The 25,061-nt window shown below is 37.1% G+C and overlaps 1 protein-coding gene across 1 annotated transcript in view; it reads left to right on the top strand.

Annotated features, from left to right (window-relative positions):
- The first annotated feature begins 7,005 nt into the window (after positions 1-7,005).
- LOC140065945 (uncharacterized) overlaps positions 7,006-25,061 on the top strand; it is a 104,946-nt gene continuing 86,890 nt past the window's right edge. Inside the window, exons 1-23 of the mRNA XM_072113505.1 lie at positions 7,006-7,185; positions 15,664-15,730; positions 15,874-15,926; positions 16,173-16,307; positions 16,481-16,630; positions 16,733-16,873; positions 17,855-17,965; positions 19,703-19,891; positions 20,095-20,283; positions 20,381-20,569; positions 20,775-20,963; positions 21,061-21,249; positions 21,450-21,638; positions 21,736-21,924; positions 22,125-22,313; positions 22,410-22,598; positions 22,799-22,987; positions 23,082-23,273; positions 23,475-23,663; positions 23,761-23,949; positions 24,153-24,341; positions 24,436-24,627; positions 24,828-25,016. Coding sequence (XP_071969606.1) covers positions 7,116-7,185; positions 15,664-15,730; positions 15,874-15,926; positions 16,173-16,307; positions 16,481-16,630; positions 16,733-16,873; positions 17,855-17,965; positions 19,703-19,891; positions 20,095-20,283; positions 20,381-20,569; positions 20,775-20,963; positions 21,061-21,249; positions 21,450-21,638; positions 21,736-21,924; positions 22,125-22,313; positions 22,410-22,598; positions 22,799-22,987; positions 23,082-23,273; positions 23,475-23,663; positions 23,761-23,949; positions 24,153-24,341; positions 24,436-24,627; positions 24,828-25,016 — 3,757 coding nt within the window. The 5' untranslated portion in view covers positions 7,006-7,115. The remainder of the gene's footprint in view (positions 7,186-15,663; positions 15,731-15,873; positions 15,927-16,172; positions 16,308-16,480; positions 16,631-16,732; positions 16,874-17,854; positions 17,966-19,702; positions 19,892-20,094; positions 20,284-20,380; positions 20,570-20,774; positions 20,964-21,060; positions 21,250-21,449; positions 21,639-21,735; positions 21,925-22,124; positions 22,314-22,409; positions 22,599-22,798; positions 22,988-23,081; positions 23,274-23,474; positions 23,664-23,760; positions 23,950-24,152; positions 24,342-24,435; positions 24,628-24,827; positions 25,017-25,061) is intronic.

Here is a 25,061-nt window from a genome sequence, read left to right as displayed (position 1 = left end):
ATTTTCATGTGTGCAATGTTCTTCTATATGGATACAGTTAGATTGAGGATCTTACATTGAGCACCACAAACACAGAGGGGCAGATTTATCAAGCTGTCTGAAAGTCACAATATTTCTAGTTGCCCATGGCAACCAATCACAGCTCAGCTTTCATTTTACCAGTGCTCATGAATATTTTAAAGGGAAGCTGTGATTGGTTGCCATGGGCAACTAGAAATATTCTGATATTCAGACAGCTTGATAAATCTGCCCCAGAGTGTGCGGTTTTCATTGCCCTACGTTAAAGTTGAAGCTAGTCTGGCCCAGGTGTTAACTTATCACTCCTCAATAGAGATGAGCGAGCACTAAAATGCTTGGGTGCTCGTTATTTGAGACAAACTTTTCCAGATGCTTGAGTGCTCGTCTCGAATAACGAGCCCCATTGAAGTCAATGGGAGACCCGAGCATTTTTTTGCTAAAACAGAACAGTAAAAGAACAGTGCTTAATTAAATATTCCAGATGTTTCCTGATGTTTTGCTTGTTAGAACACATTGAAATAACACTATTCTTCACTTTCCAGGTGTGCACGCGTGTCTCCCGCTAAGTTAGGAGATGTTCAGAACATCTGGAATGTGTAGAATATTGTTCTTTCAATGTGTTCTGCACTTAAATGGTCCTGTATTCACTGTTTTTAATGTTTTAATTCTATTCTTCACTTTGCGGATGTGCGCGCGTATCTCCGAACCTATCGGAAGACACTGCACTGCACTGGGGTCTCTGGGGCTAAAGTCTGTGGACTCCCTGGACCACTGCGGGGGATAAAGATGCTAACCGCAACCCAGGAGCGGAGACTAAGTGGACTCCTGGTCTTCGGAATGGTCTTGCTGCGGCACCACCACAGGAACACGGGACTACCACAGGAACACGGGAACACCACAGGAACACGGAGGCATCTGGAAACGCTCAGGAAACTCAGAGACATCTGGAAACGCTCAGGAGGCTTTCTCTTCAGCAGAATAACCTGAAGATCCGGCAGGGGATGCTGGGAGTTGCCGGGCTATATAGGAACCCGAAATGCCAGCGCCAATGAGGAGGACCCTAGCAATGGGAGGATTACTCGCCGGGACTTGAGCGGAGAGGTGAATACAGGCCAGGAGAGCAGGGCAGCACATACAGTGGAGCATGGGAGCACCCGCTATCCGCGACATGGACCGCGGGGGCACCAGTGACACAGGACCGGACTGGGGGCTGTGCAGCACAGCGGGACACGGTTGCCCCCGCGATCCAAGACATGGACATTCGCCTTTTATTTATGACTATAAATATTTCACTTCCTTGACTTTATGAGCTTTTCATATCTTTAGTAATTTCACATAACAGACAAGAAAAACAGGTTTGCTTAAACAGTGAAAACTCACATGGAAAAGTAATTAGCACTACAATCACAGAAAAAGAAAAACTGGATGGATCTCTTTCAATATTTTCTGGAATTTTAAGTATTTCTTCCTCTTTACTGCACAGTATGTTCTCCTGTAAGATCTTATGCAGTCTTGAAATACTGCTGCATGATATTAGTATCCTCCAACCAAGCCCTTGGGCCACAACCATAATAGTTGACATGTGTTTTAAACACTAAAATTTATGGGCTTTATAATTCAAATAGTCTATTCAGGTTTCATACCTTTTTGTTGCTTTGTTGATAGAACATGAAGATAAGCTAAGCTGTTTATTTCTAATATCTGATTAGTTCTTACAGTATGGAGGAGATTCAGAAATGTCTGAAAGCAAAAGTGTTCTAGTTGCTCAGGGAACAGCTTTAATTTTATAATCTGCTGTGTGAAAATAAAAGCTGAGCTCTGGTTGGTTGCCATGAGCAACTAGAACAGTTTTGCTCTTCTGGTAAATCTCCCCATATACAGTGGGGAACATAAGTATTTAATTCCAGGCCAATTTTGCAAGTTTTCTCACATACAAAGAATGGAGAGGTTTTGAGGCTGTCGCTGGGCAACATTGAGTTTCAGCTCCCTACAAAGATTTCTGATTGGGTTCGATCTGGACACTGGCTAGACTACTCCAGAACCTTGAAATGCTTCATATGGAGCTGCTCCTTAGTTGTCCTGGCTGTTTTTTTGGGTCATTGTCCACTGGAAGATCCAACCACGAACCATCTTCAATGCTCTTACTGAGGGAAGGAGGTTTTTGCCCAAAATGCAATACAATGTTAATTAATTAAAAATCATAAAATGTGATTTTCATAATGTTTGTTTTACATTCTGTCTCTCACAGTTGAAGTATACCTACAATAAAAATTACAGACTTCTCCATTCTTGGTAGGTGGAAAAACTTGCAAATTTGACTTAGGATCAAATACTTGTTTCTTCCACCATATGGTTAGTCCTTGATATTAAATTGTTTAGTTTGTTAAACAAATGGTAATACGGAATGTTAAGAGAGTTAATAATAGGGGTTCCCTTTTAAGCAGACATGAACCAAGCCTTTCTGCTGCTGTAAGCAAACTATAGAAATACTACCCCATTTCTTCACAGTTAGCCCCCTACATATTTGCCCCCCTACACAGTCGGCCTACTCTTATAGCCCTTTATGTTTGCTCCCACTCATAGCCCCTTTCATATTTCCCCCTACCTCACAGTCAGCCCTCCTTCACATTTCTCCCCTCTCCTCACAGTCACCCACTCCTTTATACTTGCCCCTTAAGCTCACAGTCACTCTTTATATTTGCCCTCTCTCCTCAGTAAAATCCCCTTTTGGAGTCAGACCCTATTCTTTTTTGCCCTCTCTACTCAAAGGCACGGCCCCCTTCATGTTAGTCTACCCTCTCCTCACAGTCAGTCACCTCATAATTCCTGATTTCCTCACAGTGAGTAGCCCTATAATCTTCTTATACAGGCAGATGTCCATACAATACTTTTTCCTATTGGTTATGTAACAATGACATCATTGCAAGTCTACATGGAATATATATATATATATCTTCTATGGAAGATATAGCAAACGTATTTCTACATAAAAACACATTTGTTATATCCTCCCAGAGAGCAGGACCTGAATGATTCAGTTTGAGGTCCTGCAGAGAAATTTAGCATGCTACTGCACACATGTTTCATTCCGTTTTTTGTCACAATTTGCTGCAAAAATCTGATCAAACTGGCCTAGGTTTCATTGTAGATGCCACCCCCTTTATCCAGCAAGGCATGTTGCCTGAGGCGAGTGTCTCAATTCCCCTCTTGGCAGGTAAACCCCTGCCTATTTGAAGCTTCATCTATTAGTAAATTAAAACATAGATTTTATGTTTTAATTCAATTGATATCAAGTGTGTAATGGTTAATGTAGCTGGGAAAAAACTGTTTATTGTCAGTCATTCATTTTACAAAATCAGGTTGTACAATGTACAGGACTCTTTAGTAGAAATCAATGATTTAAGGGACCTTGAGAACATCCTAAAAAGAAGCAAAAACATCAGACAACCATGCCTAAATGAGGTTCAATGTAATGAATAATTATTATACAGTGTACAATAGTTGTAAGTAACTGCAGTAAAATTTCTAACAACAGACCTCAAATAGCTTTTAAGCGTACTTGGAAAAAGGCAACTTCAAACAGTCCTTAGACAATTTCAGAACAGTCCATTAACACTTAGTCACCATCACAAAATGCATGAAGCCAGATCAATAATGCCACAATAAACAGGGTAATCCCACTTGTATGCACTATCCAAATAAAATGAAAAAGACCACTGAATGAAACATAATCTTGAAGATACAAGAATGTGGCTTTTTATTTTAGTGTTAGCTAACAGTAAATAGTTCTCATATATTGTAGAGTTAAACAGAAACATTTTGCAATATTTAGAAAAACTTGTAAATTTAGCATTCATTAAAACTCTTTTTGGGCCAGGTCAGAGGTGGCAAAGAGCAGAATCTACTTACCCTACTCTGACACCTGCTATCTGTATTGTGTCGGTACTTTGTTTCCTAAATATGGCAGGTGGAAATGTTTTATTACCAATCTTAGAATATACCTGGCATGGTTACTCTGGTTTTTTCCAAACCTAATAAAGTGGACCTGCATTTCTTTATGCATCTTATAGGCAATTAACCCAATTAGGGCGGCACCAGTGACAAATGTGATAGAATTGATCATGTATGAGAACTGAAAAATGTATGATTACATATTCAAAATATAGATGGATTACCAGTCCTAAATATGAAATACTTTCAGCACCTCATGTTTGAAGCTGGGAAATATGCAAATATGTTTTCCAAGGTGGGAAAAGGTAATCAATGCTTCTTTTTTCAACCTTAAAAAACAACCCCCTTAACACCAAGCATGACTTACAAGAAGCCTAACAACATCATGCGGGATTAAGCCAAACAGTTTATCTATTCCAGAAGGAACAGATTCCCAACTGTAGACAGCACTTTTTCGACCTAGTTGGGTCTCTTCAGTACAGTCTAGGGAACTGGTTTGGCTGAATAAGAAGCTATTGAATGGTGTCAGAAGATAAGAGATCTCCTTATGGAAATTTTGTCAATTAAGGCCACTTTATAGACTTGTGGAGAATTATAGCCATTTATGCTCCACTATGAGACTCTGGGAAATATGTTTTCCATGAAGCTATTGCAATACTGTAGAATAAAAGGATCGGAAATATGCAACAACTATCTCACTTAAATAACAGTATTTACTGTAAAAACTTGGTATTCTTCAGAAGACCTTTACCTATAGACAAGCCGGTTTGGGCTGTTGAAGTCTTTTCATTGTAACTATGACTAATGCTTGAACGATGAAACAAGCAGAGAAGCTTTAAGCCCACTACATAAAACAGATCTCTACAGGGAAGTCAGACGTATTTATTTTTATGTTTTCTTTTTTCATCTAAAATGTCCTCAGTGTAACATACATTAAACAATTGTTGCAATTCAAATGATATAACTTCTGGTTACCAGTAAATAAAAATGTAAAAATTTGTTGAATGAGAATACATCTGACCAGTTAAAAAGAAACCTCGGTGGATATCACACATAATTCTCTAAACCCTTCTTTAGTTGCTTATCGTAGAGTGCATGTATTTAGTGAGATTTACTCACATCTTAATGAAGTAATTTCACTGTCCTCTTGTTGCTTTTGAAATGTCTAGTAAGGGATATGAGCTAGCAGAAACATTAAAAATAACATCAACCAACTAAATAAAACTCAGTAAATGGACAGCCACTGTGAAGATGGCTTTCTAAAACTTCATACTACACACTACTGCAGTAACGGAGCGACATAAGTCATCACACGTCAGATGTGTTGCCGTACCACGAGGTTCCACAACTCCTTCATCCCAAAGGCAATAGAACTATTTAACCATTTGGTGGCTAAAGCGAAAAACTAAATCACACTCTCATTCCCCCTCCCACCCAAACCCTCTCCCCATCCCCCCAAAATTAAGGTAGTTACTGTAATGTTATTAGTGTTGTTTATTATGTGAAACACTGTTTGTGCCTTGCCTAGAGTAATGATGCACAAAACAATTTCCTTACGAGATTAATAAAGTTTTATCGTATTCTATACTATTCTATATATAAGGGTACCACCATTGTCAAAAACTAAAGGAAATAACAAACCTCAGAATTGCTTACCCAATAGTGAAGGTGAATTGAGGTAGCCAATGGAAGCTCCTTGCCACTTGCTAAGGAATATACAAAGCTGGAATAAAGGATTTACTTTATATTCTACCCATGTTACACATCCATTGGTATTGATGCTTATCCCTTGCCTCTCCTTTGTGATTTATGCATGGTCTCATGACAAAGTTGATTGATATATATGCTTAGAGACATTTTTCCAGTGGATGTCTGAGCACTGGCTATTTGATTTTGAATTATTGGTATAGAAGGGAATTGAAAAAGTGATTCGTGAATGAATATTTGACTGCAAATCCAGTAGAAATGACCAGCACTTGTGCAAACTTAATGTTAATGAAACTTTATAGGATATCTTTATCATAAAAATGTATATACTAGTTTGCTTACTCCTATCATAATTTCTTCATCCTTTCAAATCTGCTTTTCCCTGCTGAAGTTGTTGAGGAAAAAAAAAATTTTGACTTTGAGGACCAGTACAATTTTTAATGTTTTTCTTTGTACAATTTTGGATTATCTTCTCGGGGCACCAGGTGCAGGGCAATGTTTGCTGGTGCACGGGTTTGGAACTTTTTGCAAGTTATATCAATCATTGTGCAAAAGAAAAGTTTTAACTGATTCTGGGATTGAAGAAAAAGAAGGTGCAACAGCAGCCATGGTCCTTCTCCTGGAGAACCAAAGCTAATTTCCCTAAGTATTAAAACAAAATTTGCTCTAAAAAAATGTAATCACTTAGAAAAGAAAGGGGTATTATAAAGTGCCATAAACAATGTTGCTTTGATTTGTGGGTGAGTTGGGAGGGTGTTGCCTTCCTTTATAGTTGTTGCAATGTTAAATGTCTACCTTTGGTTTGCTGTAAAAAAATTTTTATTGTGGCCAAAATGCAGAAAAGGCAATTTTCACTAGTAGTGTGGTCACTGTTAAACTTGTTTCAATAGGATTGACTACTGTACTTGGCAATAACCAAAGTGAGTGGGAAAACCCATAAGGGGTTAAATGAATGTTAAAAAAAGAACTAAATAATGTTCTAGTTATATAATAATTCTAATTTCTCTATTAATTGCTGTAAATACCGGTTTAGTGGGAAATTGGTCTAAAATTATATCCAAATCCAAATAGATAGATGTGCGATAATCAAAATAATTTGAACAACTAGAAAAAACTGATATACACCTATATAAATTCACTTTAACATTGTTAAATTAGTCTAACATTTAGAAAGGCTAGTGCAGCCTGATTTCTGCAATGTTAAGAGCTGTCATTGTGGTAGAGGAACCTGTTGTACCTGTCAAATTTTTCCCCCTCCTCCTCCATGCCAATAGTCCACCTTATAAAAGGTGTCACATTGTTAAAGGCCCTGCATTCCACTAGGTTAGACTGTTGCTTGGAGATTGCTGGTTCAGTAATGACAACTCGGTCTCCATAACCTACAGTGGAAGGTGCACATTTGGAACTTAGCCACTTAAGTCTACCCAGGAGCTGGCACCATGGGTGTCCTCCCCATTGTGGTTCTATCTGCATTATGCCTGCTTTGTCCAGGAGCTGCTGAACACAGAGGTAAATATTAACTCATTTACACACAATTATGTACTAAATTCTGTTCTATAAAAAAAAAAATCTATCAATACATAAGAATATGCATGTCAATCGAAATGTTACAGAACTGTATGGTTTTCTCTACATAATGGTATGGTGTTTCAAGGCAATGTGCAGTAAGAGGCCAGGAATAGGTTAATATTATTTCATGATAAAATCATTACTATTTTAGTGAACTTATCCTTTGTAATGTTTTCTGTTGATGGAAATCAATGTTATCTGTTTTGGCAATTTATAGCAGAACTCCTGGCACTCCCATTCTCTGTATTAGTGGGAGTCTCATTGTTTGGATCAATATATTCAGAGCTTAAATAATTAATATAAATTAATTATAAGTAGGAACTATTCAGAAAATTAGCTATAGTTCAATTTGAGATACCACTTTAGTGGGACCAAACACTGATTAGATAATGCCAGTGATGTTCATTATGAAAGACTGTGTCAAGTGCATCTCAGACTTAGTCAAGTTAATGCTTTTATCTAATACACTGCAGATTTATATTGATTTAATATAGGAAAGTTATCAGCATAGTAATATAGATGTTTGGCCTTATTGTTTATGAAAAAGTATTTTCCCATGCAAGGGACTATCCTCTTATCCAGGGCTCATTTCTTTAAGAGGGTGCTGGTTTCCACTACATTAAAAATTTGCACTATGTCCCTGGACATTAAGTGTTGTGGTTGGCATTAAACTGGAAGGGTTATCTGCAAATCAGATAAACCTGCTGCAAACTGCTTTTACCCCACTAAATTACCAGGAACCTCGGGGGATGAAATAACGTTTCTAGCATTACCTCTTTTATGTTAAATATCCCCAAAGCCAGATGTAAATGATTTGAAAAGAGCCTGAGGTGAGTCATGCAGCGAGGCTAAATGGCGGTCCTAAATGTTGGTATCATAGTAAAGATAAGTAACTCATCTTTTAAATCACAACGGGATTGCAGTAAACTACAGAATTGGAGATACAGGACATTTAAGAAAAAGGCGCTTTTCAGCTTTTTAGCTGCAGCTCACATTCCAAAATATATGTTTGCCTGTAACTGCCTGTATCTCTGGTTCTTTAGCTTACCGAACAATAAGCCGACGAGGCTAATTTGTAAGGAATTCATGTGTTAGATTTGATATACATGTATATATGATGTACTATAGCTGAAAGATATAGGCATCTGAAATGACACTAAAAGTGATCAGGAAAAGAGGGGCTCATCATTTGTTACTGGAAAAGTGGCAAGATTTAGCATGAGGGATCTGGTATTTCCTTGAAATAAATTCTGGTAACTAGTTCCCTTTAATCATGATACAAAAAAAACTGTTCCTAACACAAGACACTATTAAAATTTTCTTTGTAGTTTGTATTATTCAGAAAATATAAACTGAATTGATCTCGAGAATGACAGCCTGGGGAAAATAAAATAAGCCCTGGATACACTGCACTATATTTTCAATACATGTTCTCTAATTGTTCTTATGTACAATATTATGTTGCACCATAAAATGTTAAATGGAATTCCTTGTAGAATATCTCCCCTTTGCGTGTTATTTGAGCCTTCTTACAATAACCTAGAGATTAGCCAGCTAAGAAACCAGACCATGCTAGATCTCCTGTGTATTCTTGTATTTTCACATTAGTGGTAGCCTCTTATGTGATCAACTTGTTGAGCATGTATATGTACTTAGACAACAGGAGATTAAATTCATCTTCCTTCTGCATTCTTGTTCTACTTCATTCTTCTTTTTGCAAATTAAACACGATAGCATTCACTATGGGCCCTGCTCACATTATATTTGTATATTTCTTTGTAGTAATATATTTATAGTGTGTTTCCCACCTTATTCCTCAAATGATAGTCTGTGATATGTGCATTAAGTGATACTGTTTACATATTGTAAAAGCACATATATAGTCTGCATTCTTCTGTTTGATACCATTATATTGAATAGTATTGTCAACTTCAGTATTCCACATAAAAAATGACGGAAATGTAAGCCAAGAGGACATCCATTATATGACCTTAAACATATCAATATATTATCAATATATGACCTTTGGATATGTTCAGCATATTTTCTGGTAGCCTTTTTGATGTATATTCTCAGAATTGCTTTAAAACACCAAGTGAAGAGACTGTAATTTAAATAAAAAAACTTTATTTAGTAGTGGATTACAATATAGGCATTTTGGGCAGTAGCCCGGTGTTCAAGCCTTCTATGGGGCCCATGTCCACCAAAACACCCACAAAATTTTATACTGAGAAAGACCTTCACCCATGTAATCCTCATACATCTGTTCCTGTTCTCAATACACATGTACTCAGGGGCCACTATAAGACATTTCAAGGTCCGACAAAGGTCCTGAAACCACAGCATGAAAGCAGTTAGAAATGACACATTTTCCATTCCCCAAGAAGCTTGATTCTAGTACCATATGTGAAATCAGGACTTGTAGGGGCTATAATATTCATACAGCTCAGACTCAATCCACCCCAGACTTTATTACGGTATACATTTAATATTGTAATAAATTGAAAATTGTTAAATGTGGTTCTCATCTTGAATGGTTGGTAGTGTAGTGAGTGTGCCAGCTCACCTCCCTGTTAGCCACTCCCCCTTCATGCCCCTCCATGCCCATATGGCATAGAGGTGGCATAAAGGGACATTCCTAGCATTGCCCCAGTAATTACGATTATTTCAGTGCTTTTACACCAGAAAACTGGTACACAAGCCCCTATAAATCTCCCCCATAGTTTTAATAGCTGTTTGCCTCATTTGTATCCAGTTAAGGCAATCCTCCGTGAGTAAAAATCCACTGGCACACATTTTTTTTTATCATTCTGCTTGTTGCAGTAGCTTGTTAAACTGGGACATCTGAGCACAGTAGGTTGTCTAGTTTAGATACATTAGTAGCAAACTACTATACATTTATACACTCATGTACATGCATTTTGAGCTTATACATTTTGAGCATACAGTGCATATAAAAACATACAGCATATATATATATATATATATATATATTTACACATCACAGATAAAGCATATATACATCACTTATATGTTATACGCATATAAAGCTGTACAATGTGCAGCATAATATGAATATAAATGAGTACATCCTCCACTTTTTAGTGTACGTATCAGGTCGGATGAGGGTCCCCAGGACACTGTGTGCTGCCATTGTAGTTACGCCCTTGTTCTTGACATCATAAATATTAGTTGTTTCACAAATATGAGAGTTATCATACGCCAGCACTAGATATGAGCGAGTATACTCGTCCGAGCTTGATGCTCGTTCGAGTATTAAGGTACTCGAAACGGCTCGTTGCTCGGAAGAGTATTTCCCCTGCTCGAGATCGAGCATTTAATTAAAAAAACACAGTGAAGAACAATGAAGAATAGAATAAAAACAGTGAACACAGGATCATTTAAGTGAAAAACACAGTGAAGAACACAGTGAAGAATAGATTACAGATGTTCGGCACATCTGCTTACTTGTCGGAAGATACGCGCGGAATGGTGCAAACAAAATACTATATGAAGAACATTGGGGCAGAACGGAGACACCGGGGCAGCACGGAGACATCGGGCAGCACGGAGACATCGGGGAAGCACGGAGACATCGGGGCAGCACGGAGACAACGGGGCAGCACGGAGACATCGGGGCAGCACGGAGACAACGGGGCAGCACGGAGACATCGGGGCAGCACGGAGACATCGGGCAGAACGGAGACATTGGGGCAGAACGGAGACACCGGGGCAGCACGGAGACATCGGGCAGCACAGAGACATCGGGGCAGCACAGAGACATTGGGGCAGCACTGAGACAATGGTGCAGCACGGAGACATCGGGCAGAACGCAGACACCGGGGAGCACGGAGACATCGGGGCAGCACAGAGACATCGGGGCAGCATGGAGACATCGGGCAGAACGGAGACATTGGGGCAGAACGGAGACACCGGGGCAGCACAGAGACACCGGGGCAGCACGGAGACATCGGGCAGCACAGAGACATCGGGGCAGCACGGAGACATCAGGGCAGCATGGAGACAACGGGGCAGCACAGAGACATCGGGCAGAACGGAGACATTGGGGCAGAACGGAGACAACGGGGCAGCACGGAGACATCGGGCAGCACGGAGACATCGGGGCAGCACGGAGACATTGGGGCAGCACTGAGACAACGGGGCAGCACGGAGACATCGGGCAGAACGGAGACACTGGGGAGCAGCAGCACGGATCCCGGGTCAGCGTATCTCCCGACAAGTAAGCAGATGTGCCGAACATCAGCAATCTATTCTTCACTGTGTTTTTCACTGCGTTTTTCACTTAAATGATCCTGTGTTCACTGTTTTTATTCTATTCTTCACTGTTCTTCACAACTGCTAACTTGTCGGGAGATAATATACACGCGGAACAGTGAAGAATAGATTGCAGATGTTTGCATGCATCTGCTAACTTATGAGAAGACATTCTTTTTCAATTAAATAACACATTTTATTCCCGAACCAATGGGGCTCGTTATTCGAGACGAGCACTCGAGCATCAGGAAAAGTTTGCCTCGAATAACGAGCACTCGAGCATTTTAGTGCATTTAGTGCTTGCTCATCTCTAGCCAGCACCCCTTGTTCTGCCATAAGATGAAGCTCTGTACCCACCGCATGGTGGCGACAACAGGAGGCTTAGAACTCCTGGTATACTCGCTGGCTCTTCTGCGCTGGCAGACAAAATTATGCAAGGCCCAGAAAAGTGTCGTAGAAGCACTGATAAATATCCCCATTGATGTATTTTTATTCCTATGCAAATAATGTCAATATGAAGGTGAATCCTGAATCTATTATGTAGTTATGGCATGAGATAGAAATATTCCTTTAAAGACCTGTCATCTATACTCATATGAATTACTCGTGTTGACCATCAAATAACTATTGGTTTAGTTTCTATGTTATTTCTCCCAGAAATTTCCGAATAAATTAGTTATTCCAATTTCTTTTGTTAAAGCAATTATCTCTACGCCGTCTGACACTGGTTGTCAAAAGAGCCAACAGTTTCTGTCATATATATCCATGTAAAGACATTTTGTTAAGGTGTGCCTTCAGGGACCCAGACAATTTATAGTCAATAAGTGTAAATTTATTCTGACTGAACATTGGACTTTCTAATATCAGGTTATAAAATTTCTTTAACTAAAGATGGTCCCTTTAACACATCAGGAAAGGGAAAAGTCCCAGTCTGGGTTTAGCTGTGCAGACCAGACCCAACCAGACCAGACGTTTTTACCCAGAAACAGGAAGCACCTTATAAATAAACATTCCAGGGGTTTCTGGGAAGTTCCCTCACTAGCAAAAATAGACTATTCTTTTATCTGTCAAGTAGTATTTCCTGAAAAATTCTTCTAAAAAAATCTTTATCAACAACCTTGCGTATGAGATTACAAGCATAGTGTTCATTTACATTGATACTATAAAACTTCGTAGGATACTAGAAACTACACTACAGTACAAGGGAACCTAGAAAGACCTAGCTAAGATACTAAAATAAAAAAATAAACTTGTTAACATTTGTAAAGTGATCACTACTAGGAGCAGGTTAGAGCAAGTCCAGCATGTCCCACTCAATGCCCCTTCTCGTCCACTTGGCGTGGAGATGGCGTAAGGGTGGAAATAGTCATAATTCCTGGCAGTTTGCCAATAATTGCAACTATATCTGATATAACTCTCCCCAAAATTTGTCGGCAGTACAACGAAGAGCACTGGGATAATGATCAAAGTTTTATCAATGCTGCAATTTCTTGCCAATTGCTGCCAGACTGACCCCTTTATTAATCCATTTTAACACCTCACCTTTTGTGCTCTAGATTCTCAAATGGATCTAGGAAAGTTTCCAAGGCAGATGATTAGATTATTAAAGAGGACTTTTTAACTCCCTCATCAACTACAGCTCTTAGCATCCGTTAATAGATGTCACTCTTCTTATTCTGTCATTTTTACATTTTTTTTCTTTAGGCCCCACAATCCAGAATAATCAATGTAATTTTTTTGGGATCTCAATTGTCAGATGGGTGGAGGCATGCACAGTGTCACCATTCTAACAGTAAAGAGTCTTATTATTATACTGGGTAGGGAAACTACTCTTAAAGATAACCCATCATGCAAAATAACCCCCCTAAACTAAATATATTTTCATAAACTGCCATTAGAGAGCATTGCCTCTATCCCTTCATTGTCCCTCTACATGCCTGAAAACCTAAGCAATGAGGTCCTAAAGCTGTATGCAAATGACCTGTGAAATGTCCAATGAAGCATTAGCATATTCAAGCTGTCCACTCTATTCATGAGTGGGAGGCACAGCCACACCCCCAGTGCATGACTGACAGCCTGTATAATGATGTGAGGCTGTATAATGATGTGCTTCCTGGTGCTGGTGGCCAATGCCTGTGTGTGCATGTGTGTGTATGTTTAGGAGAGATACAGCAGCTCCAGGCAGCCATGTTATAGCAGAACATGTCAGATTCATGTGTAGCTGATGTCTGTGTCTCTCACCTGTATATTAGGAGGATGCAGCATGTCAGCAGATGCAGCACACACACTAGCCATGCTTTACTATACATTACACACAGACATGAGCAGGGGGAGGAGAGGGGTGGGGTAACAGGGGTCACTGCCTCTGACCATGTGACCAGCCTCATTTACATGATAAAGAATAGATGATTTTATAATGATTAATGTATGAAATAACTAGATAAAGGCTGGGATGGGATCCTTGTGAGCTGCTCCAACAGGTAGTAGTGACAGGACAAGTGACACAGACCTGATGACAGGTGTCCTTTAACTATGCTAATTGGGATCTACTATTTGGCCTAGCTCTGTCCATCTGGCATCTGGAGAGAAGATTCCACCTACAGGGTTGAACTCAGGGTTTTTCTGTATTATGTCTTCTTCCAGGATGCATTGATTTCACATACATGAATTAGCTTTTGCCCCATTTGTGGAATTCTCCATAATTTGTCCACCAACTGTACCTGTATTAGATGTTGAGAGATGAAGGAGATAACCCAAAGTTCTGTTCCTTCAGTATGTATTCAGCCCATAAATTTCAAAAGGCAGTCCTTTGAAGATACCTATGCTATATCTGGAGGCTCTTTTACAAGTGGGAGTGTAGTGAGCTGACACTTGTACAGATTAATGAATAACCTCATTGTTGTCCCCTGAAAACAAGAATGTGAAGTGTTTGCAGTGTTTCCATAACTAGAAATGTTGTATTTTGAGCATCATTTCACATAAAACCATTGTGCACAGCTATGACAGAGATTTAACATCATGAAGTGGGTGAAGGGTGCGGGACTCCCTTAAGCTATGTGTCTAATGTAAACATAACTATTTGTCACACTATCCAAAGAACAAGAAGAACAAAACTAATATAATTCTGTATTTTTGTTTTGTATATCTGTCGTTTTATATACAGCACATTATTAATGATATGTTATGGTAAATTACTTAGATTAAGATAATTAAGTCTACGGTGTTTTCATGACATGATCACAAAAATATTTACAAATATGCATTGAAGTAGTTTTATATACTCTGCAATTGTGCCTGTAAGTACATAGGTTGACACAGACTATAAAAACCTGGAAAACCCAAGTAGTCTTTCTCGATACTCATTGGGTTACATATCTCTTTTATCCTAATAATAAAAGCTGAAATATAAGTTGACTTGCAATGTTGTACAACTACTTCAGGTGCCATTTTAGATTATACATTTTTTATAGGCTGTAGCTTGGTTTACATATGACTTGTTAGCATGGCAACAACATACAATACTTGGTAGGAATGTGTAGATCCTGGTCTGGACCAGTAAAGGTGAACTTAACCAGATGCCTAAACATATACCCGATTAGGCCATAGGGATGTCATAGAGGGGCATCCCTTACTCCGGACATCTTCTGTTAGACAGACCAGAGAGTCACTATAAGCTAATTCTTCTTTTTAAATAACTGATACTATTATGTAATCTTATATTTCCAAATCTTGTGTACTCAGAGGTATACAAGCAGAAATAAATAATCATAAATCTACGAATGGTTAAATGTTCAAAATGACATATGTAATTCAAATTGGCACTGTTCAGGATTAATATATGCCAATTATAGTGTCAGGTTGGTTGTTGATTTTATTATTATATCCAGTGCATACGGTCATAATTGAAGTTCCTGTTTTGAGACATATAGCCAGAGGTGGCGAGTTATATGTTGCTCTACTGGTTAGGGACCACTGATGTATCAGTTGTGTATCTATTCCTTTGCATGGCCAATGTGTAAAGCAGATGATTATTGACTTATTGAATTATGTGCCATCTATAATAACAATAAAATAACCAATTATTATTAGGTTTTTTTTATATGGCACATCTCAAAAAAATTACATTTGTGTTTTTTTCAACAGACGACTGCCATTTTGAAGGAAAGATATACAAAGATGGAGACACAGTAACCATTAATTGCTTCATTTGGTAGGTACCACAATTCATAAAAAAGGAAACTAATATGTGCATCATTTCACTTGTTCCATACTATACAAAGTCTTTAACTGCCACTTTCTCTTTAATTACATGAGTTACATTAATGTAACCATTTTTTTAATTTTCCCCTGTAGTGAATGTGTCAATGGAGAAATCAAAGATTGTCTATCTGCTGTGAATTGCCCTGGTAAGTTTATGCTGTTTGCTCTGATAAAAACTATGGTGTCAAGGAAATAGCCATTTTAGTGAAATTTACAAAATGAGAACTGTTAAATACAAATAAAAATTAGAGTAATAAATTACACCGTTAAATGAAATATCTTTATTTACTTTCATTAAGATATTCCCATATACAAACCATCCAAAAATGCAAGTGTCTATCTATCCACTGTATAATATATATGATTTTTTTAAAATATTTCTTCTATTAAAGTTGTAGCAGACAAGAAAGCTCTCCAAAACCATGAAGAAATCAATTACAGTGATGAGCCAAATGTTTTTGGAAGCAGTGACAAGACAATCCCAAAGCGTAAAAAACGTTCCCTGTTTGGAAAACCAAAAGACTCTGGTAAGTAGTAAATCTGATGCTTTCTTCACAAGTTTGTCATATACTCTGCTTCATATAATGGATTATCAGCTGCCTATGAAACTAGTTAGCCTAGCCTGACAACATATTTTCCCTTTAAGAGAAATAAAGGATACATAAATCCATTTGTAAGTTATGTATAAATCTTGATCTAGGCAGCAGCGCTGGTGCTAGCTTTTCTCTAGGAGGAGGAATTTTGGGTCTTCAAAGTGGCAAGAACATGGTGGGTGAACATACTGAAGTGAAGGCTTCTGTTGGAAAACAAAATAATATTCTTGACAACATTCCAAACCTGATCCCGAAAGGTAATTTACATAAGTATTAGTTTTTCTCTTAAATATTAAAGTAAAGAAGCACATTCTTAGTCCACAACTTATATAAATTGTGCACCATTTTATTTTCTACAGAAGTTAAAGTCAATGCAAGTTTCCAACTAGGCGGAACTGCTGGTCTTGGCATTCAAGGTGGTGTAGGAGTAAATGGAGATGAAGAGAAGAGGACTCAAGATGAACTTAGAAGGATTTCTGAAGAGAAGAAAGAAAGTTCTGGTATGTAAAATTAATCTTTCTTGGTATTTGAAGATGAAAAGTGTGATTCTAAGAGTTACCCTTCTATTCCAGCCTCTTAGAATTCAGTTTAAAATAATAACCCTCATCCACAAAGCTCTGCATAATGCTGCACCTTCCTATCTCTCTTCTCTCATCTCAGTCTATCGCCTAACCTGTGCTCTTCGATCTACCAGTGATATTAGATTAATCTCTACCTTAATTTGAACCTCTTATGCACGTCCAGGACTTCTCTGGAGCTGCACCAATTCTCTGATTACCCGAAGCTGCACCAATTACCTTCCCCAGACTATCAGACTAATATCCAACCTCCAAAGTTTCAAACCCATCATACTCGCTAACCACATGAAATGTCAACTCTCTTTTTACTACTCCATCCCATGTCCTCTTGAGTCGGTTTTCTGACAAAAGCCAGATAGATACCAAGCTCCAGGCTTCTCTGCAGTCACCTTGGACCTTGTATATAAGATGGCAGCTAATAAAATTTCTAATGAAATTCAAGATGGCGTCTGGGGTACCTAAACCAGCAAAGTTCCGTAATAACCCAAACTTTGCAGAACGGGTCCACTCAAAACTACTAGCAATCCATGCTATTCTGCAGTACCATGTACCCTATCTTGACCACTGAACTAAAGAAGGGTTCCTTCCTTTAGTTAGATGGATAGCAAAAAAATAACTTTAGTACAGCTTTTAATCATGCTTGAACTTCTAGCCATAAGTCACAATATGCAGGAGAGCAGGATTTTAGGATCAATCAATCAATTTTAGGTATCCAATGTGTTTAGGTATCCAATGTGTATCCAATGTGTCCAAAGCTTTAAAAAAATAAATGGTACAATTAAAACTTTTTATCGACTACCTGGTTTATTAATTCAGAAATCCCTAAATGAACAATTTTATAAGGATGTGAAGTTTTTCTACAAACAGCATACAGGAAATTATTATAATTTTGATTACTACTAGGTGGCATAGCTGGTGTAGGCATTCAAGCTGGCATCTCTGCAAATGGAGGTGAAGAGAAGAGGATTCAGGAAGAGCTTAGAAAAATATCAGAAGAAAAACAAGAGAAGACAAGTAAGATTAAATTTAAATTGAAGGGGACTGTGTAAAGGTTTGTTTTTCAGATGGTGGTATTTAATGTAGGTAATAGTATACCCTATGATTGACTTATGAAGAATCTTTAAAAATAAATTTAAAAAAAGCATCTAACACTCATTTTAGTGTAGGTCGCTTCTTGGGTGCATTTTTCTGCTTCTTCTTCCTGTAACGAGCAATGTCTCTAAAAGTCTTGGGTTTTTGAAAGTTTGTACTCAGTGAAAATATATGGAGAGGAGGCTAAACAAAAAACTATGGAGTCTCAGCTCAACTTCCTCCAATTCCAGGCAAAATGTAGGTTAACGATTATCAGCAAAGGGCTCCAAAGATATGGTTAAAATCCTTTCTTATTTTTTAAAAAGAATTATACATGTATGGAAATAAACCAATAGGCAAAATACGTTTTGAGTCCATAGTGGACTCTCCCTCAGTTCCTGACTTTCGGTTATGCACACTGACCAGCTTGCAGGTTTGGAAGCCTGGTCACCACTTCCTAACAGGAGCCGGCATCCCTTTCTTAATAATACACAGTCTATAGGTTGTGCCGATAGCCCAACAGGTGAGCAGACACCTTTTTAGTCTTATAAACTCTTCTTTCAAAGTTGGTCTACATATGAAAGCGCTTGCTTTCTCCTTCCTAGCCCATTTTTATTGAATTTTTATTCATTTTACACGACAATTTCTATTTTATAGAATAAATGATATTTCTTCAAGTACAGTACATTTTTTGTATGGGGGTAGGTTTTATTAATATTTTCTTAATTAAGAGTAAAATTCTATGATTCCTAATTTAGAGTGAATTCATTGGTCTAAACGTATACAAAATAGCACTGCCCAACCTAAATGTCAAGGGATTATGCATCCATCAGACTGGAAAGATTGAGCATGGGAATGGTGGGGAGAAAAAGACTTTTAATATTGTTTAGTAAAACATAAAAAAATGATAATGGACCAGGGATTTTAATAACTTCAACTACTTTATTGTTAAATATTTTTATTGATTGGTATACTATTATGGTGATGGGTGTTTTATATTTTTCCTGAGTTTAACAGAACAGAGGCAAAATAGAACAGCACAATCAAAATATGGAGGGCTTAGTTTGTATACAATCTGGAAAAATGGGTTTGGAAAAGCTGGGATGACAAAGACTTTTGAAATTAATGGATAACATGAAATTAATCGTGGACTTGAAATAACCAGTGATTTTGATAAAGAAGAAGGAGAACATAAGTTGACACTGTGTAAAGCCTAGACATTACTAAATTGCCAAACTAGTGGATGCTGTATTTAATGTATACAGACTTACAAAGAAATACAAACCCTGCTGCATAGCCTGGCAAATGGTAGGGAATTTTTAATTGAAAAGTTGACATTGAGTTTTCTTATACATTTTTCTGGAGGTAAATTTTCTCCTTCTCTATTGAAACAGATCTTATTGATATACATGGAGGCAAAATAGATTTACCCAAAGTAAATGTAGTGGGCATATTTGGTCACCAAAATAGAAAAATAGAGTTTGGTAATGGTGGAGAGACACGGACCATTGAAATTAATGGAAAACATGAATTGAAAGGTGGATTTGGGAAATCATCAGAGGAAGATAAAGATGAAGGGAAACATAAGAAACCCCTTCAAATACTTTATTGTTAAATATTTTTATTGATTGGTATACTATTGAGGTGATGGGTGTTTCATATTCCACTTTATTTCAACAGAAATCATTGGTTTAAAAGGAGGCAATATAGAACTGCCCGACCTTAATGTAGAGGGTTTTGTCGGTAAACAATCTGGAAAAATTGGGTTTGGGAAAGTTGGGATGACAAAGACTTTTGAGATTAATGGAAAACATGAAATTAATGGTGGACTTGAAATAACCAGTGATTTAAATAAAGAAGGAGGAAAACGTAAGTTAATACTGTATAAAGCGTAGACATTACTAGATCACCAAACTTGTGAACATTGTATTTTTTATATATAGACTTAAAAAAAAGTACAGGCCCTTCTTCATAGCCTGGCAAATAGTTGGGTATTTTTAATTGTAAAGCTGAGATTGAGCTTTGGTATACATTTTTCTGGAGGTAAATTTCCATCTTCTCCATTGAAACAGATATTATTGATATACATGGAGGCAAAATAGATTTACCCCAAGTAAATGTAGGGGGCATATTTGGTCACCAAAATGGAAAAATAGAGTTTGGTAATGGTGGAGAGACACGGACCATTGAAATTAATGGAAAACATGAATTGAAAGGTGGATTTGGGAAATCATCAGAGGAAGATAAAGATGAAGGGAAACGTAAGAATCCCCTTCGAATACTTTATTGCTAAATATTTTTATTGATTGGTATACTATTGAGGTGATGGGTGTTTCATATTCTATTTTATTTTAACAGAAATCATTGGTTTAAAAGGAGGCAAAATAGAACTGCCCGACCTTAATGTAGAGGGTTTTGTCGGTAAACAATCTGGAAAAATTGGGTTTGGGAAAGCTGGGATGACAAAGACTTTTGAGATTAATGGAAAACATGAAATTAATGGTGGACTTGAAATAACCAGTGATTTAAATAAAGAAGGAGGAAAACGTAAGTTAATACTGTATAAAGCGTAGACATTACTAGATCACCAAACTGGTGAACATTGTATTTTTTATATATAGACTTAAAAAAAAGTACAGGCCCTTCTTCATAGCCTGGCAAATAGTTGGGTATTTTTAATTGTAAAGCTGAGATTGAGCTTTGGTATACATTTTTTTCTGGAGGTAAATTTCCATCTTCTCCATTGAAACAGATATTATTGATATACATGGAGGCAAAATAGATTTACCCCAAGTAAATGTAGGAAGCATATTTGGTCACCAAAATGGAAAAATAGAGTTTGGTAATGATGGAGAGACACAGACCATTGAAATTAATGGAAAACATGAATTGAAAGGTGGATTTGGGAAATCATCAGAGGAAGATAAAGATGAAGGGAAACGTAAGAATCCCCTTCGAATACTTTATTGCTAAATATTTTTATTGATTGGTATACTATTGAGGTGATGGGTGTTTCATATTCTATTTTATTTTAACAGAAATCATTGGTTTAAAAGGAGGCAAAATAGAACTGCCTGACCTTAATGTAGAGGGTTTTGTCGGTAAACAATCTGGAAAAATTGGGTTTGGGAAAGCTGGGATGACAAAGACTTTTGAGATTAATGGAAAACATGAAATTAATGGTGGACTTGAAATAACCAGTGATCCAAATAAAGAAGGAGGAAAACGTAAGTTAATAGTGTATAAAGCGTAGACATTACTAGATCGCCAAACTGGTGAACATTGTAATTTTTATATACAGACTTAAAAAAACAGACCCTTCTTCATAGCCTGGCAAATGGTTGGGTACTTTTAATTGTAAAGTTGATATTGAGCTTTGGTATACATTTTTTCTGGAGGTAAATTTCCATCTTCTCCATTGAAACAGATATTATTGATATACATGGAGGCAAAATAGATTTACCCCAAGTAAATGTAGGGGGCATATTTGGTCACCAAAATGGAAAAATAGAGTTTGGTAATGGTGGAGAGACACGGACCATTGAAATTAATGGAAAACATGAATTGAAAGGTGGATTTGGGAAATCATCAGAGGAAGATAAACATGAAGGGAAACGTAAGAATCCCCTTCGAATACTTTATTGTTAAATGTTTTTATTGATTGGTATACTATTGAGGTGATGGGTGTTTCATATTCTATTTTATTTTAACAGAACTCATTGGTTTAAAAGGAGGCAAAATAGAACTGCCTGACCTTAATGTAGAAAGTTTTGTCGGTAAACAATCTGGAAAAATTGGGTTCGGGAAAGCTGGGATGACAAAGACTTTTGAGATTAGTGGAAAACATGAAATTAATGGTGGACTTGAAATAACCAGTGATTTAAATAAAGAAGGAGGAAAACGTAAGTTAATAGTGTATAAAGCGTAGACATTACTAGTTCGCCAAACTGATGAACATTGTAATATTTATATACAGACTTAAAAAAAACAGACCCTTCTTCATAGCCTGGCAAATCGTTGGGTACTTTTAATTGTAAAGTTGATATTGAGCTTTGGTATAAATTTTTCTGGAGGTAAATTTCCATCTTCTCCATTGAAACAGATATTATTGATATACATGGAGGCAAAATAGATTTACCCCAAGTAAATGTAGGGGGCATATTTGGTCACCAAAATGGAAAAATAGAGTTTGGTAATGGTGGAGAGACACGGACCATTGAAATTAATGGAAAACATGAATTGAAAGGTGGATTTGGGAAATCATCAGAGGAAGATAAAGATGAAGGGAAACGTAAGAATCCCCTTCGAATACTTTATTGTTAAATGTTTTATTGATTGGTATACTATTGAGGTGATGGGTGTTTCATATTCTATTTTATTTTAACAGAAATCATTGGTTTAAAAGGAGGCAAAATAGAACTGCCTGACCTTAATGTAGAGGGTTTTGTCGGTAAACAATCTGGAAAAATTGGGTTCGGGAAAGCTGGGATGACAAAGACTTTTGAGATTAGTGGAAAACATGAAATTAATGGTGGACTTGAAATAACCAGTGATTTAAATAAAGAAGGAGGAAAACGTAAGTTAATAGTGTATAAAGCGTAGACATTACTAGATCACCAAACTGGTGAACATTGTAATATTTATATACAGACTTAAAAAAAACAGACCCTTCTTCATAGCCTGGCAAATCGTTGGGTACTTTTAATTGTAAAGTTGATATTGAGCTTTGGTAGACATTTTTCTGGAGGTAAATTTCCATCTTCTCCATTGAAACAGATATTATTGATATACATGGAGGCAAAATAGATTTACCCCAAGTAAATGTAGGGGGCATATTTGGTCACCAAAATGGAAAAATAGAGTTTGGTAATGGTGGAGAGACACGGACCATTGAAATTAATGGAAAACATGAATTGAAAGGTGGATTTGGGAAATCATCAGAGGAAGATAAAGATGAAGGGAAACGTAAGAATCCGCTTCAAATACTTTATTGTTAAATATTTTTATTGATTGGTATACTATTGAGGTGATGGGTGGTTTATATTCTTCTTTATTTTAGCAGAACTCATTGGTTTAAAAGGAGGCAAAATAGAACTGCCCGACCTTAATGTAGAGGGTTTTGTCGGTAAACAATCTGGAAAAATTGGGTTTGGGAAAGCTGGGATGACAAAGACTTTTGAAATTAATGGAAAACATGAAATTCATGGTGGACTTGAAATAACCAGTGATTTAAATAAAGAAGGAGGAAAACGTAAGTTAATAGTGTATAAAGCGTAGACATTACTAGATCGCCAAACTGGTGAACATTGTATTTTTTATATACAGACTTAAAAAAAAACAGACCCTTCTTCAAAGCCTGGCAAATGGTTGGGTACTTTTAATTGTAAAGTTGATATTGAGCTTTGGTATACATTTTTCTGGAGGTAAATTTCCATCTTCTCCATTGAAACAGATATTATTGATATACATGGAGGCAAAATAGATTTACCCCAAGTAAATGTAGGGGGCATATTTGGTCACCAAAATGGAAAAATAGAGTTTGGTAATGGTGGAGAGACACGGACCATTGAAATTAATGGAAAACATGAATTGAAAGGTGGATTTGGGAAATCATCAGAGGAAGATAAAGATGAAGGGAAACGTAAGAATCCCCTTCGAATACTTTATTGCTAAATATTTTTATTGATTGGTATACTATTGAGGTGATGGGTGTTTCATATTCTATTTTATTTTAACAGAAATCATTGGTTTAAAAGGAGGCAAAATAGAACTGCCCGACCTTAATGTAGAGGGTTTTGTCGGTAAACAATCTGGAAAAATTGGGTTTGGGAAAGCTGGGATGACAAAGACTTTTGAGATTAATGGAAAACATGAAATTAATGGTGGACTTGAAATAACCAGTGATTTAAATAAAGAAGGAGGAAAACGTAAGTTAATACTGTATAAAGCGTAGACATTACTAGATCACCAAACTGGTGAACATTGTATTTTTTATATATAGACTTAAAAAAAAGTACAGGCCCTTCTTCATAGCCTGGCAAATAGTTGGGTATTTTTAATTGTAAAGCTGAGATTGAGCTTTGGTATACATTTTTCTGGAGGTAAATTTCCATCTTCTCCATTGAAACAGATATTATTGATATACATGGAGGCAAAATAGATTTACCCCAAGTAAATGTAGGGGGCATATTTGGTCACCAAAATGGAAAAATAGAGTTTGGTAATGGTGGAGAGACACGGACCATTGAAATTAATGGAAAACATGAATTGAAAGGTGGAATTGGGAAATCATCAGAGGAAGATAAAGATGAAGGGAAACGTAAGAATCCCCTTCAAATACTTTATTGTTAAATATTTTTATTGATTGGTATACTATTGAGGTGATGGGTGTTTTATATTCTTCTTTATTTTAGCAGAACTCATTGGTTTAAAAGGAGGCAAAATAGAACTGCCCGACCTTAATGTTGAGGGTTTTGTCGGTAAACAATCTGGAAAAATTGGGTTTGGGAAAGCTGGGATGACAAAGACTTTTGAAATTAATGGAAAACATGAAATTAATGGTGGACTTGAAATAACCAGTGATTTAAATAAAGAAGGAGGAAAACGTAAGTTAATAGTGTATAAAGCGTAGACATTACTAGATCGCCAAACTGGTGAACATTGTAATTTTTATATACAGACTTAAAAAAACAGACCCTTCTTCATAGCCTGGCAAATGGTTGGGTACTTTTAATTGTAAAGTTGATATTGAGCTTTGGTATACATTTTTTCTGGAGGTAAATTTCCATCTTCTCCATTGAAACAGATATTATTGATATACATGGAGGCAAAATAGATTTACCCCAAGTAAATGTAGGGGGCATATTTGGTCACCAAAATGGAAAAATAGAGTTTGGTAATGGTGGAGAGACACGGACCATTGAAATTAATGGAAAACATGAATTGAAAGGTGGATTTGGGAAATCATCAGAGGAAGATAAAGATGAAGGGAAACGTAAGAATCCCCTTCGAATACTTTATTGTTAAATGTTTTTATTGA

Source organism: Engystomops pustulosus, chromosome 6 (genome assembly GCF_040894005.1).
Source record: "Engystomops pustulosus chromosome 6, aEngPut4.maternal, whole genome shotgun sequence".
In the NCBI taxonomy this organism is placed as follows: Eukaryota; Metazoa; Chordata; class Amphibia; order Anura; family Leptodactylidae; genus Engystomops; species Engystomops pustulosus.
Note: the sequence above shows the minus strand (reverse complement) of the source record. Positions and strands in the feature narration are given on the sequence as shown.